The following is a 12,475-nucleotide window of genomic DNA, read 5'->3' on the forward strand; positions in this document are numbered from 1 at the left end:
AACATGTACAGTTGTAGCATCTTTAGTTTTCATATATAAATAGCCACGCGCGCATCGCGAGCACATGCACTGAGAAAATCAGCCGGCCGCTTGTGAGTTGGGACCGGCGCCGGAGCTTGCGTCGGTCGGTGTGGACGCGCCCTGCTGGGTGGCCGGCAGCATCTTTAGTTTTCATATATAAATAGCCACGCGCGCATCGCGAGCACATGCACTGAGAAAATCAGCCGGCCGCTTGTGAGTTGGGACCGGCGCCGGAGCTTGCGTCGGTCGGTGTGGACGCGTCCTGATGGGTGGCCGGCCGGCCGGCCACCCAGCAGGGCGCCGCCGCCGGAGACGAACGCCCGAGGAGAACAAGCAAGCAGGTGGCCAATGCACGCAAGCCGTTTGTGGAGAAAGTCTACAGTGCTACGGAGTACTATGTAGGAGGGAGTACGCGCGGGCGACGACATGCATGCCTGTTGTTTTTTGCACTCAATCGGCACGCACTCGACACTCCACAGGCAATCAATGCAAGTGGCCATATGCATGATGGATGAGCTGGTGGGGTCGCCCAGGTGGCAATGGACGTAGGGCGACGTGGCGTCCCGTCGCTGTCTGCGTCTGCCGGCGGCGCCCAGCTGGAGTAGGCACATGGATGTAACACACGCCACGGCAGGCGGCACTCTACAGCTCGATCGTGTGGCAGCAGAGCAGATCCGACTGGCAGGGAGGGAGAGGGAGGCGCACGACTACTTTATAAGCCGACGCCCTGCTCGCCGGTCGCCGCCGCAGATCCATCACTACTTTAGAAGCTAGCTGTTCATCGATCAGGGGACCGATCAATCGGAGTTGCACGGCGGAGCTAGCTAGCTACGTGCTTTTTATATCAAGATGTTGTTCAGAGCAGTAGTGCAGCACGCCCTCAGGTATATATGAGTTTGATCGACCTCAACTTGCATTGTGCATGCGGCGTGTGTGATATGATGTACCTATCTCTACCGCAGGCAAGGAAAGAGCCGAGCTGGGGCTCCGGTGGCCTTGCTGCCCGGCGTCGGCGTCGTCGCCGCCGGCCGCTTCTCCACGGCCGCAGCAGATGACTCGCAAAGGCTGGCCGGGAAGGTGGCCCTGATCACGGGCGCCGCGAGCGGCATCGGTGCGGCGACGGCGCGGGAGTTCGTCCGCCACGGCGCCAAGGTGGTGCTAGCGGACGTCCAGGACGACCAGGGCCGCGCGCTGGCCGCGGAGCTGGGCGCCTCCGCAGCCTCCTACACCCGCTGCGACGTGACGGACGAGGCCCAGGTGTCCGCGGCCGTGGACCTGGCCGTGGCGCGGCACGGCGCGCTGGACGTCGCCTTCTGGAACGCCGGGGTCGTGGGGTCCCTGTCCCGCCCACCGATGGGCGCGCTGGACCTCGCCGACTTCGACCGCGTCATGGCGGTCAACACGCGGGGCGTGGTGGCCGGGGTCAAGCACGCCGCGCGGGTCATGGTGCCGCGCCGCACGGGTAGCATCATCTGCACCGCTAGCATCGCCGGCGTGCTCGGCTCCGTCGCGCCCCACCCTTACAGCGTATCCAAGGCGGCCGTAGTGGGCCTCGTGCGCGCCGTCGCCGGGGAGCTCGCGCGCTCCGGCGTGCGCGTCAACGCCGTCTCGCCTAACTATATAGCTACGCCGCTCGTCATGCGTATCCTCCAGGAGTGGTACCCGGAGCGGAGCGCCGACGAGCATAGGCTCATCGTGGAGAAGAGCATCAACGAGATGGAGGGCGTGGTGCTCCAGCCCGAAGATATCGCCAGGGCAGCGCTGTACCTGGCCTCCGACGAGTCCAAGTACGTCAACGGACACAACCTCGTCGTCGACGGCGGGTTCACGGTGGGGAAGGTGCCCAACATGCCGCCATTTGCGCAGTAAGCTGTAGCGAATTGATCGGAGGGCTGCAATGGCTTCATTCGCGTCTTCCTTTCGTACGCAAAAAGCTTTTGAATAAGCTGTATCTTGGGTATGTTGTGTTTTGTACCGAACAAAAAACCCAGCAGCATTCGCCATTCTCTCGATCTGTTCTTGAGCATTTGAACTCAAACGCCTCATCACGCCATTTGTTGCTTGTAATATCTTCCAATTAATCCCATTGGGCTACGAATTTACACTTTGCCGTGCATGATGTCTTTTACTTTTCGTTAGTCATTACACGTACTTCCCGTCCTACAACGTACCAACTTTCTGATACAGACGCCTCCACACTCCTGCCGCAGGTAGCTTTCTCAGGGGACCGTACTACTAGTTTATCCGTTTTATTTTAAGCAAGGAGGCATATAACTTTCAATAAATAGCAACAATTTAACCCATAAGGCACTACTACACAAACTTTACTAGAGGCGGACGATTTGGGTTTCCCGCGGCGGGCAAAGCCGTCCGCCGCGGCCTAGAGGCCACGGTAAATCGTGGCTTAACCGCGGCGGGCACGTTACACCGCCCGCCGCGGTAAATTATTTTACCGCGGCGGACACATTTTGTGGCCCGCCGCGGTTATGTGTATTAGCCGTGGCAGGCTTTATTATTTGCCCGCCTCGGTAAATTATTTTCTGAATTAAAAAAATACAGCAGGCATATAAATTCAAATAAAATACAGCATGCATATAAATTCAAATTCAAATCCAAATCACATCCATATTTCACAGATTAAACTTAAAAAGTATGCAGGCATTACACATGAGATAATATACATATATATACATTCATTTCGTCGTTCTTTTCATCTTTAATTCATTACATTTACATATTAAAGTCGTTATACATGCGCTAAGGTGTAATCCTACGGACGCATCATCATGGGTCATTTCCTCAGCCTCTCGTACTCCGGTAAAATCGCTAGCGGGCTGTTCTCATGGAAGAACGTGCCCCCTTCAAGCACACATTTGTCTAAGACAAAATTACATATGTCCGCCTTTGTCTGCTTGAAGCTGTGTTAGATACTCTGCATGTCTCTCGACCAGTTCAATCCATTCTTGAGCACCCTCCAACTGCTGCTATACTGCTTGCACTCTCTCAGGAACTCACAGGCGTAGAAGCCACAGGTTTGTGATCCTACCGGTTGTTTGGCACACTGCATGATCGATACGCAAGCATTACAACATAGGCATTAGAACGCATATGAACGGAAAGCACAATTAAACCTTTCAAATACTTACCGGAAAGTTGCGTCTGATTTTGATGCGGTTCTTATGCTTAGCCTTAAATTTCTCTGTTCTTCGATCATAGCATTCAGGATCCTTCACGTACTCCTTATAAGCGCTATACGAAATTTACTAGTATTAGGCAGGGCATTAGAACGCATATGAGAAGACAGTTCAGTTACTTACACTCTGAGGCAATCTTCAAAGGCCTTGTACCCTTTTAAGTTTGACACTGTCAACGAATCAAATACGCAGGCCCTACCATCCTGAGGGCACGTTACATCGCCCGCCGCGGTAAATTATTTTACCGCGGCGGACACATTTTGTGGCCCGCCGCGGTTATGTATATTAGCCGTGGCAGGCTTTATTATTTGCCCGCCTCGGTAAATTATTTTCTGAATTAAAAAAATACAGCAGGCATATAAATTCAAATAAAATACAGCATGCATATAAATTCAAATTCAAATCCAAATCACATCCATATTTCACAGATTAAACTTAAAAAGTATGCAGGCATTACACATGAGATAATATACATATATATATACATTCATTTCGTCGTTCTTTTCATCTTTAATTCATTACATTTACATATTAAAGTCGTTATACATGCGCTAAGGTGTAATCCTACGGACGCATCATCATGGGTCATTTCCTCAGCCTCTCGTACTCCGGTAAAATCGCTAGCGGGCTGTTCTCATGGAAGAACGTGCCCCCTTCAAGCACACATTTGTCTAAGACAAACTTACATATGTCCGCCTTTATCTGCTTGAAGCTGTGTTAGATGCTCTGCATGTCTCTCGACCAGTTCAATCCATTCTTGAGCACCCTCCAACTGCTGCTATACTGCTTGCACTCCCTCAGGAACTCACAGGCGTAGAAGCCACAGGTTTGTGATCCTACCGGTTGTTTGGCACACTGCATGATCGATACGCAAGCATTACAACATAGGCATTAGAACGCATATGAACGGAAAGCACAATTAAACCTTTCAAATACTTACCGGAAAGTTGCGTCTGATTTTGATGCGGTTCTTATGCTTAGCCTTAAATTTCTCTGTTCTTCGATCATAGCATTCAGGATCCTTCACGTACTCCTTATAAGCGCTATACGAAATTTACTAGTATTAGGCAGGGCATTAGAACGCATATGAGAAGACAGTTCAGTTACTTACACTCTGAGGCAATCTTCAAAGGCCTTGTACCCTTTTAAGTTTGACACTGTCAACGAATCAAATACGCAGGCCCTACCATCCTGAGGGTAGATGATAAATGCAACCCAGTGACCCTCGAGGCCTTGGCTGCGCCATTGAAACAAAATACAGGTTACGACGAGAAATAATAATACTAGCTAGCTACCCACTTATATCTACAGGCATGTCTTCGACTTACCTAAAGTGGTAGGCAGCTAGGATACACCCATTTCTCCTGATCTTCTTCATTGCTCCTAGTATGTATCTTGAAATGTTCAACTTCTCATTGTCCATCAGTTTCTTCCTATGCGTCTCTCTCTGTCGCTTGGTCAAGTCTTTCATGGTTGGATGATTGTCATCTAGGTGGTAACCAATGATGATTCTTTGAGCAATATGCATTGGAGATAGATAGATAACATCAAGTTTTAGTTCCTTGGATATATAGGCCATCAACCTGTAAGGACAAGCCATCGTGGCATATATAAGTAGTCTTGACCGATTCAAAGGCAGGTGATATGTGAAACTCGCAATTCAGCACTTACATAGAGAACAAGGTGACTTGGGCGATGTCAAGGTCTTGTTCCCGCAGTAGTCTATACATGTCGTGGAAGTCCACGGGGAGTTCTACATCGTTGCCGGGCAAGTGGAAGTACTCCGCCACAACCTTGACTAGAAAACCATGCAGGCTAGCTTTTGCCGCTTCCATGTACCAGAGATGAAACCTCCTTGTCTCCCACCTTTCCTCGTCGATGAGTTGGGCCTTGGTTATCATGAACTTCCCATGCTCGTAATTGTCGGGGCAGTCATCCGATTTAGGAAATAGATGGAAAGGTGATCTCGGCCTGGGATAGAAATGTTAGTACCATATTATGGCAAAGAAAAGTTATTAGCAAATTATGCTCGCCGCTACCATACCTTTCGAACTCAAGTGAGTATGTGAGCTGCCCTTGGTCGCCTTTAGTCTTCGCCGGCGGTGGAGGACAGTGGCTTGTGCTCGCAATGGCAGCAGACGGTGTCTTTGCCCCCGGTTCCTCCGTGCCTCCCGGTCCTTTGCTCGTGCCCTTAGATGGACTGCCGGGAGGTGGAGGTGGACTTGTTGTTGGAGGAGGAGAACAAGGGTGAGGGCTTGCGCCTCCCGGTGCTTTGCTCATGCCCTTAGACGGACTGCCGGGAGGTGGAGGTGGACTTGTTGTTGGAGGAGGAGAACGAGGGTGAGGACATATATCATTTTGGTGCAGGTGCTTTCACCGTCCTCTTCTCACCGTCGGGGCGGGCCCACAGCATCATCCTGGACTTGTTGAATCGGTCCTCGACGGCCTTGATCTTCTTTGGATGATCGGTAAAAAGCTCGAGCTCTGCGTAGTTGTTGTATTGTTCGGGACTCTGCACCCCATCAGCTCCAACAATCCGCTGCTTTTCGGACACAACCACATACCTTTTTGGGTCCTCTGCATATATATAGTAGGCCACTTGCGCGACATTGGTTGCTAGTACCCACGGGTCATCTTTATAGCCGATACTTTTGAGGTCCACGGTGGTTAGCCCATAACTGTCCACTGCAATCGCATTCGGTTTGACCCACTGGCAACGGAAGACGGTTATGCGTAGGTTTTGGCCGTAGTCAAGTTCCCATATTTCTTCGACTTGCCCATAGTATTGCCTCCTCTGGCCCGTGGACTCTTCTTCGCCCTCGTATCGAACACCACAGTTCTGTGCCGAGCTCTTCTTGTCCTTGTCTTTCGTGTGGAACCTGTAGCCCTAGACGTCATACCCTTGCCACGCGGTGATTTGGCTGGATGGGCCTAACACAAGCCTCTTAACGGTCTCCGTATCTTCATCAGGGCATCCTTGAAGGGGTATGTGTTGCTCTTTGAGCCACTCTATGAAATTGTTTTTGTGATGGTTCTGGACCCATGTGTAACACCCTGGTGTTACGATCCTATTTAGCGCCGCGATTTATGCCTAAGTCAAAATTTTGAATCGAGTTTCTCAGATTTTTTTTATTATTTAAAACGTATTCGACGCGATACGCGAATCCTGTGTAACTTAGTTTCGCGGACTCGAATTAAACGCTCAAATTAAACTATGCCATGCGTAGGAATATTTATGAATGTCCGACGACGATTCTAGCAAACGGTTTGTTATATTAGATTAAGCATAAGAAGCAATCTTTATAAATAAAATAAAATCTATTAATAAATAGAACGATGTACATATATATAGCTTTGGAATCAAATTTAAATTCGAGCTTTGCTAAAATTTTCCGTGCCTAGACATTGCAATTTATGTAAATTAGTAAACCGTTATACGTGTGTGTGTATATATATATATATATATATATATATATATATATATATATATATATAAGTTACGACGATAACTCTAAAGCGAGCCAAAACCTCAAGTCCCGACGCGCCTGGGCAGGTCAGGTCGGGTCACCTCCGTGTCGATTGGCCTACTCCCCGCGCTTTTCTTTTTCTCTCCGCTGTCTCTTCCGTGTGCGTGCCCCGTGGTCCGCTCGCCAGCACGAACTGCTCACCGCGCCCGTGGTACCTGCATGCGCACACGTCCAACCAAAAGCACACAAAAGTTCATTAATTTTACACAAGATGCAGCTTAAATTTACTACGAGATTCACAGTGGATAACTATGAGGCTGTAGGGACAGGCACATGCTTCAATAATAAATTTGTTGCAGCCTGTCCAGTCTGCCAGGCCGGTTGATGGACTCGTACGTGGTCACGTGGTCGTTGCAGGGAGTGCGTGCGCTGCTTTCCTGCCTCCGTTGTCTCTGTCTGTCTCCACGTTGTCTCTACGCCGCGACCTGCCAACAATAATAAAGAGCACCACTCCCCAGCGCCTTTCGATGCTAACCACGCGCTGACGGCTGTGTCGTCGTCCGGCCATAGAGCGCAAGCGCACCAAGCCCCGCGGCGCTGCTCCTTTCATGCCCGCCGCACTGCCTTCCCTTTTCTCCGCGGTAGCCACACCCGTTGTCAGGGCGCACCGCGAGCGCGCGCAAGTCTTGCTGCCGCAACCAGCCGAGCAGCAGCCCCATCGCCATGGCCGCTCCCTCCTCGACTTGCCTCACGCAGGCACCCGCAAGAGCGCGTTGCTCATTCATGCTCGAGCCGCTTTGACTCGCGAGCGCTGCCCCTCGGCCGCGCTGGACCGCAGTCGCCGGCGTCCTTGCTCTCCCTCCCGTGCTTCCGGTCACAGCAAGTCACCTCACCGCGAAGTCCACTGCATTGTCGGAGCCGTTACCACTCGCCTAGCCGGCACCGTCGCAGTCGGCGGACCACCGCCTCGGCTCGCGCGGGTGGGCTACCAGGGCCTAGTTCGGCTTTTGCCGCGGCCAACACGATGCCCCGCGGGTTCCCGTGCAGCTTGCCGGAGGGCTCTCCGCCGCCGCCGTGTCTTCCCCGGCTCCCCTGCACCGTTGCTGCCGTCGTTGGTCGTGTCTTCGGTTGTGCTCTGCTCCTGGGGAGCAAGGTAAGGAAGGGTGTAAATCCAAGAAGAAACGTTATACGGGGTTTTTACTGCAATAATACAAGGCACATTGAACAATACTCTGGACCTAGGATTGATTAGTGAAAAGCGTAGGGGCCATTTTGCGTATATGCCGTGCCTTGCCTTGCGCCTGGGCCGGTCGCCGTGGTTCGCACGTCGGGCCAGCTTACTGGGCCGTGCGCCCCGCCCGCGCCCGCGCCAGCGCTCTGGGCCGCCGGCCGCGCCCCCGCTGGGCCGGCCTATTTCCTCGCGTGGGCTGGCCGCTCAGTCACCTGGGCCGCCTGCGTTGCTGACGTCGCTGCTGGGCCGCCGCGCCTGCGCTAGGCTGGCTTGCCGCGCGCGCCTTTGGGCTGCCCACTGCCTGCGCGCCGGTGGGCCGAGCTAGGCCGTGCGGCCTGTTTCTGTTTGAATGTTCTCGGTTATTTTGTTAAATCAACGCTCTTCAAAAATTGAAAATAAAGTGTAGAAAAATCATATAAATGTCAAACCAGTTTTGTTGAGTCTCTTAAATTAGGACCTACCTATTAGTATATTTTGTTCACATAGTTCGATGATATTTTTGAAAGCTATATAATTAATTAGAGATAATTAATATTACGAAAAGGTAAACTTGTAGGAATTGGTATGGTAAATTGGTAATATTGTTGAATCTAAAATTTGTATAGTAGACTCCTAGCAGTAGTAGTTACTCACCGTAATTTTTGTAGCTCCGGAATAACTAGTGGCTAATTAAATAATAATGTCCTACTGCGGGTAAACATTAACGATAGGATAAAATAAAGAAACCACTTGGGTGTATATAACTAAAACAATTGTTGAGAAATAACGCCTTATCCAACAATGTGTATATGTAGCCTAAGTACGGTCGTCATTAGAACTAGCCGTTAACTTGAGAGACATAGAGCGTATTTGTACAGGCTTTACCGCGGCGGGCAAGATAAAACGCCCGCCTCGGTAAATCAACTCTTTACCGCGGCGGACAGTTTAAAGAGCCCGCCATGGTAAATCGTATTAACCGCGGCGGGCGATTCATACCGCCCACCGCGGTAAATAACTATTTCCTACGACGGGGCCCGCCGTGGTAAACCAATTTCCCGCAGCGGGCGCCTCGGTGGCCGGCCTCACTGGCCGGCCACCGGTTAACCGTGGTGGGCAAAAGAGGTGCCCGCCACGGAGCGCATTTTGGCCACGCTGCGCAAATTAATTCCTGTAGTAGTGAGGTATACCAATGATAATAGTCCAACACATGTACCCATGAAAAATTCCAGCTACAAAGTAACACAATCTCATCTAATTAAACGGACAGTCACTCCATACTAAAATAAATCAACTTTTAGAGTTATCTTAAGTCAAAATATTTTAAGGTTAACTAAATTTATAAAAAACACCAATATTTATGACATGAAATTAATATCACTAGATACATCATCAAATATATTTTTGTAAAAATGAATTGTGTTGTGGAACCTTAAACTCCCCCTCCCCTTCTCACCTAGGCCTATGAACTTTTTTTACGCTTCTTGGTCCATTACACCATATATGGGCATGCATGTTTGCGACCGTGTTCCCTGTGTGGGGCGGCGAAAAGAAGCAATCACGCCAAACGGGCCGCGAGTGGTGCGATGATTCTTCTCACCGCATATGACACCGAGACCGCAAAAATGAACTAGCTCTTGCGTTTTTCTGTGCCGCGGTGCAATGGCCGCGATACGCATATATATACCGCATGGCGCGGATGGCAACCGCGGTACTAAACACGCTCTATGTCTGCATCCTATCTTCTGCCGTCCAAATTAGGTCACGTAAGCCTGTATTGTCTACGTAGTAACATCTAATGTGGGAGCATTTGGCCGTGCGTGGCGCCACAGTGACGTGCAACGAGCGTAGCAGCGGATGGTGCACCGCCCGTCCGCCCCCTCCCGGCCACGTGCGCGTCTAGTGAACAAAAAACAATAAATAAAACCTCTTGTTAGAGTATCACTGCCCAGATCTTCACATCACTATCGATTCAAAAACCCCATTCACTGCTGGAATTTAAACTGACAGTGACATACCGGCGGTGATGAAGGGAGCTCATCACTACCGGTTATAAAAAACCGACCATGATGTGGTTTTCAGAAAATCCAAAAAACAGGCTAAAAATAGGGAATTTGTTTTTTTTTTAATTCTGGGAGAGGCTCCACTGGACAGCGACACAAGCGATTTTTCACACAAAAAACACATGCTTCGCAGCCATCAACGCTCGAACCCCTCATCTCCTGCTTCGCGTCTTCGGCCCCTAACCACTCCACCTGCAAGCTGTTTGTGTCCAAATGAGATTTTCGTCCTAGCCATTTTATGTTTATCTGATTTTGAAATTTGGATTTGGGACCCTAAACGAATTTAAATAAAAAAGTTGTTAACTACAAAGTTTTATAACTTTTCGAGATCTACAACTTTCATTTTGGTAGTTTCTTGTTGCACCCAATTTTGCATAGCAAAACAAAGTACTCATATATGTGCGTCCAGGATGTCCAAACACACACATATATCACAAATTGTAATAGCATCAAAGTAAAGTACTTATTACATCGCATATCTCATCACAATGTTAATACAAAGTTTGCTCAATGGCAATATTATTATTACAATCACAGCGGAAATTCTAGTCCAATCTATCACAGGGACTCCAACCGGTGAACATCTCCCTAGTAGTCCTAGACATGCTCTGGAAACTCTTAATATCCATTATATGTTATCCGTCTGGGATTTTCATCGGATGTAAAGCAAGTGTAAGCTTACCATGCTTAGCAAGTATAACAAAGAGGTCTATGAGGCTCAAAGGCTTGACATTGATTGACTGCGGTTCGCAATTTTAGTTGATCAAATTTTAGCATCCTGAATCACATCCATCCACAGTACACATTAATTATGAAGGATCCAGACCGCTCGTATCCGTGAGCACGGCTGTTATAACAGATCAAATATTTCTACAAAAAATATACAACTTTACCCACCGAGGCATGATTCCCAATGCCGAGATTTGCGAAACCCACTACCGCTCGTATCCACAGAGTCATGCCGAACTCACAGATTCATGTCCGCATCGTCAGACGATATGCATGATACAGGACCGGACCTGTTACGTTGGAGATATTTTCAGATGGATGATAGATGACAGCCTGAAAACGCTCACAGCTCGTTTATTACAAGGTTCAGCAGCCACCCGTTTCGAAGAGATTAGGTAGATAGATGCCCCAGATATTTTTCTAGTTTAATTTGTTGTGGCTGCCGCCTGGGGAATTCACACCGGAACACTTGGAGCCAGCGCCACGAAAACGCACAAACGTCTGCTACACTAGACACGATGTAACTTGTTAGTCACACAATGAAATAGATAGTATAGATGTTAATCCTAGCAAGAGGGAAAACAGTCTCTAGCTCAGTTGAAACAAATGTTAGGATCGATGAGTGTATCTCTCTGTGTAACCCGTAGATCTGGGTAGACTCCTCGCCTTCTCAGTAGATGCACCGTAGCGGGTAGACGCCGGTGCCGCAGTGTAGAAGACGTCCAGCGCGGAGGCGGTGAAGTCCAGTGGCGCTGGTGGAGAGACGGCGGTCTGGTGGTGACCCTACAGTGGGGCGACGGCGGTGGTGGGACACATCCCGTCGCTGGCAGCACGGCCTTTAGATCGGTTTAGGGTTTCTGTGAGTGGGATGGCGGCTCCGTTCAACCTCGTTAGACGAGCCCTGATCCCCACCTTACCTTTTATATGTGCTGTGCGACAGGGGCCCACCAACCGTATTAGGGTTGGGCTCCTCCGATCAGGGAGCAGAGGCAAGGGCCCAATAGGTTGTTGGGCCTATTGGTGGAGATCATCTAACATTCTCCCCATTGATCTCATTCCATCTTTCACTTTCATATCATTTACTTTTGTTCATTCCATTACAGATTAGCTCATAGAGCATGTCTCATCGTCACGGTCCATTGCCGATAGACTTAACAGCTATAACTCACTACTCTGTTCTGAAATAGATACTTATCTTTGGGTCTTCTTTTATCCAGAAATTTTAGGCTTTCTCTTAAATCCATGCTAGCTACATGTTCTCTGAATATGTTGGGTGATAAGTCATTTATAAGCGGATCCGCGAGCATCCTTTCTATACTTATATGCTCAAGATTTATGACTTGATCCCGGACTTTATCTTTCACAACATAATACTTTATGTCAATGTGTTTGGCAGCACCACTTGACTTATGTTGTGAGCATCCTTTACTGCCAGATTATAATCGTAGTATAACTTTAATGGTCTATAGATGTCGTCAACCATCTTCAAACTGGGTATGAACTTCTTTAGTCAGTTCACCTGTCCACTGCCTCATAACACACTACAAACTGTCATACATTGTGGACGATGTACTGACGGTTCGCATTGAGCTTTTCCATGAAATAGCTCCCCTTTGCGAGATGATAGAAAATCCACATCTGGATATGCATTCACTCTCGCATAATCAGAATCTGAATATCCCACCATGTGGAGTGAATCAGATCTTCTATATGTCATCATGAGGCCTTTCGTTCCTTGTAAATAATGCAAGACTTTCTTTATTAATTTCAGTGTTCTATTCCAGAATTGCTCTG

The 12,475-nt window shown here is 49.0% G+C and overlaps 1 protein-coding gene across 1 annotated transcript; it reads left to right on the forward strand.

The window, feature by feature from the left end:
• Nucleotides 1–772: 772 nt before the first annotated feature.
• LOC136547410 (momilactone A synthase-like) lies at nucleotides 773–2,093 on the forward strand. Its single transcript, XM_066539361.1, has 2 exons — nucleotides 773–905; nucleotides 984–2,093. Exons 1-2 carry the CDS (start codon nucleotides 871–873, stop codon nucleotides 1,888–1,890), a joined length of 942 nt encoding a protein of 313 aa, XP_066395458.1. The 5' UTR covers nucleotides 773–870; the 3' UTR covers nucleotides 1,891–2,093.
• Nucleotides 2,094–12,475: the final 10,382 nt, after the last annotated feature.

The sequence above is a fragment of the Miscanthus floridulus genome, chromosome 3, assembly GCF_019320115.1.
Source record: "Miscanthus floridulus cultivar M001 chromosome 3, ASM1932011v1, whole genome shotgun sequence".
Taxonomy (NCBI): domain Eukaryota; kingdom Viridiplantae; phylum Streptophyta; class Magnoliopsida; order Poales; family Poaceae; genus Miscanthus; species Miscanthus floridulus.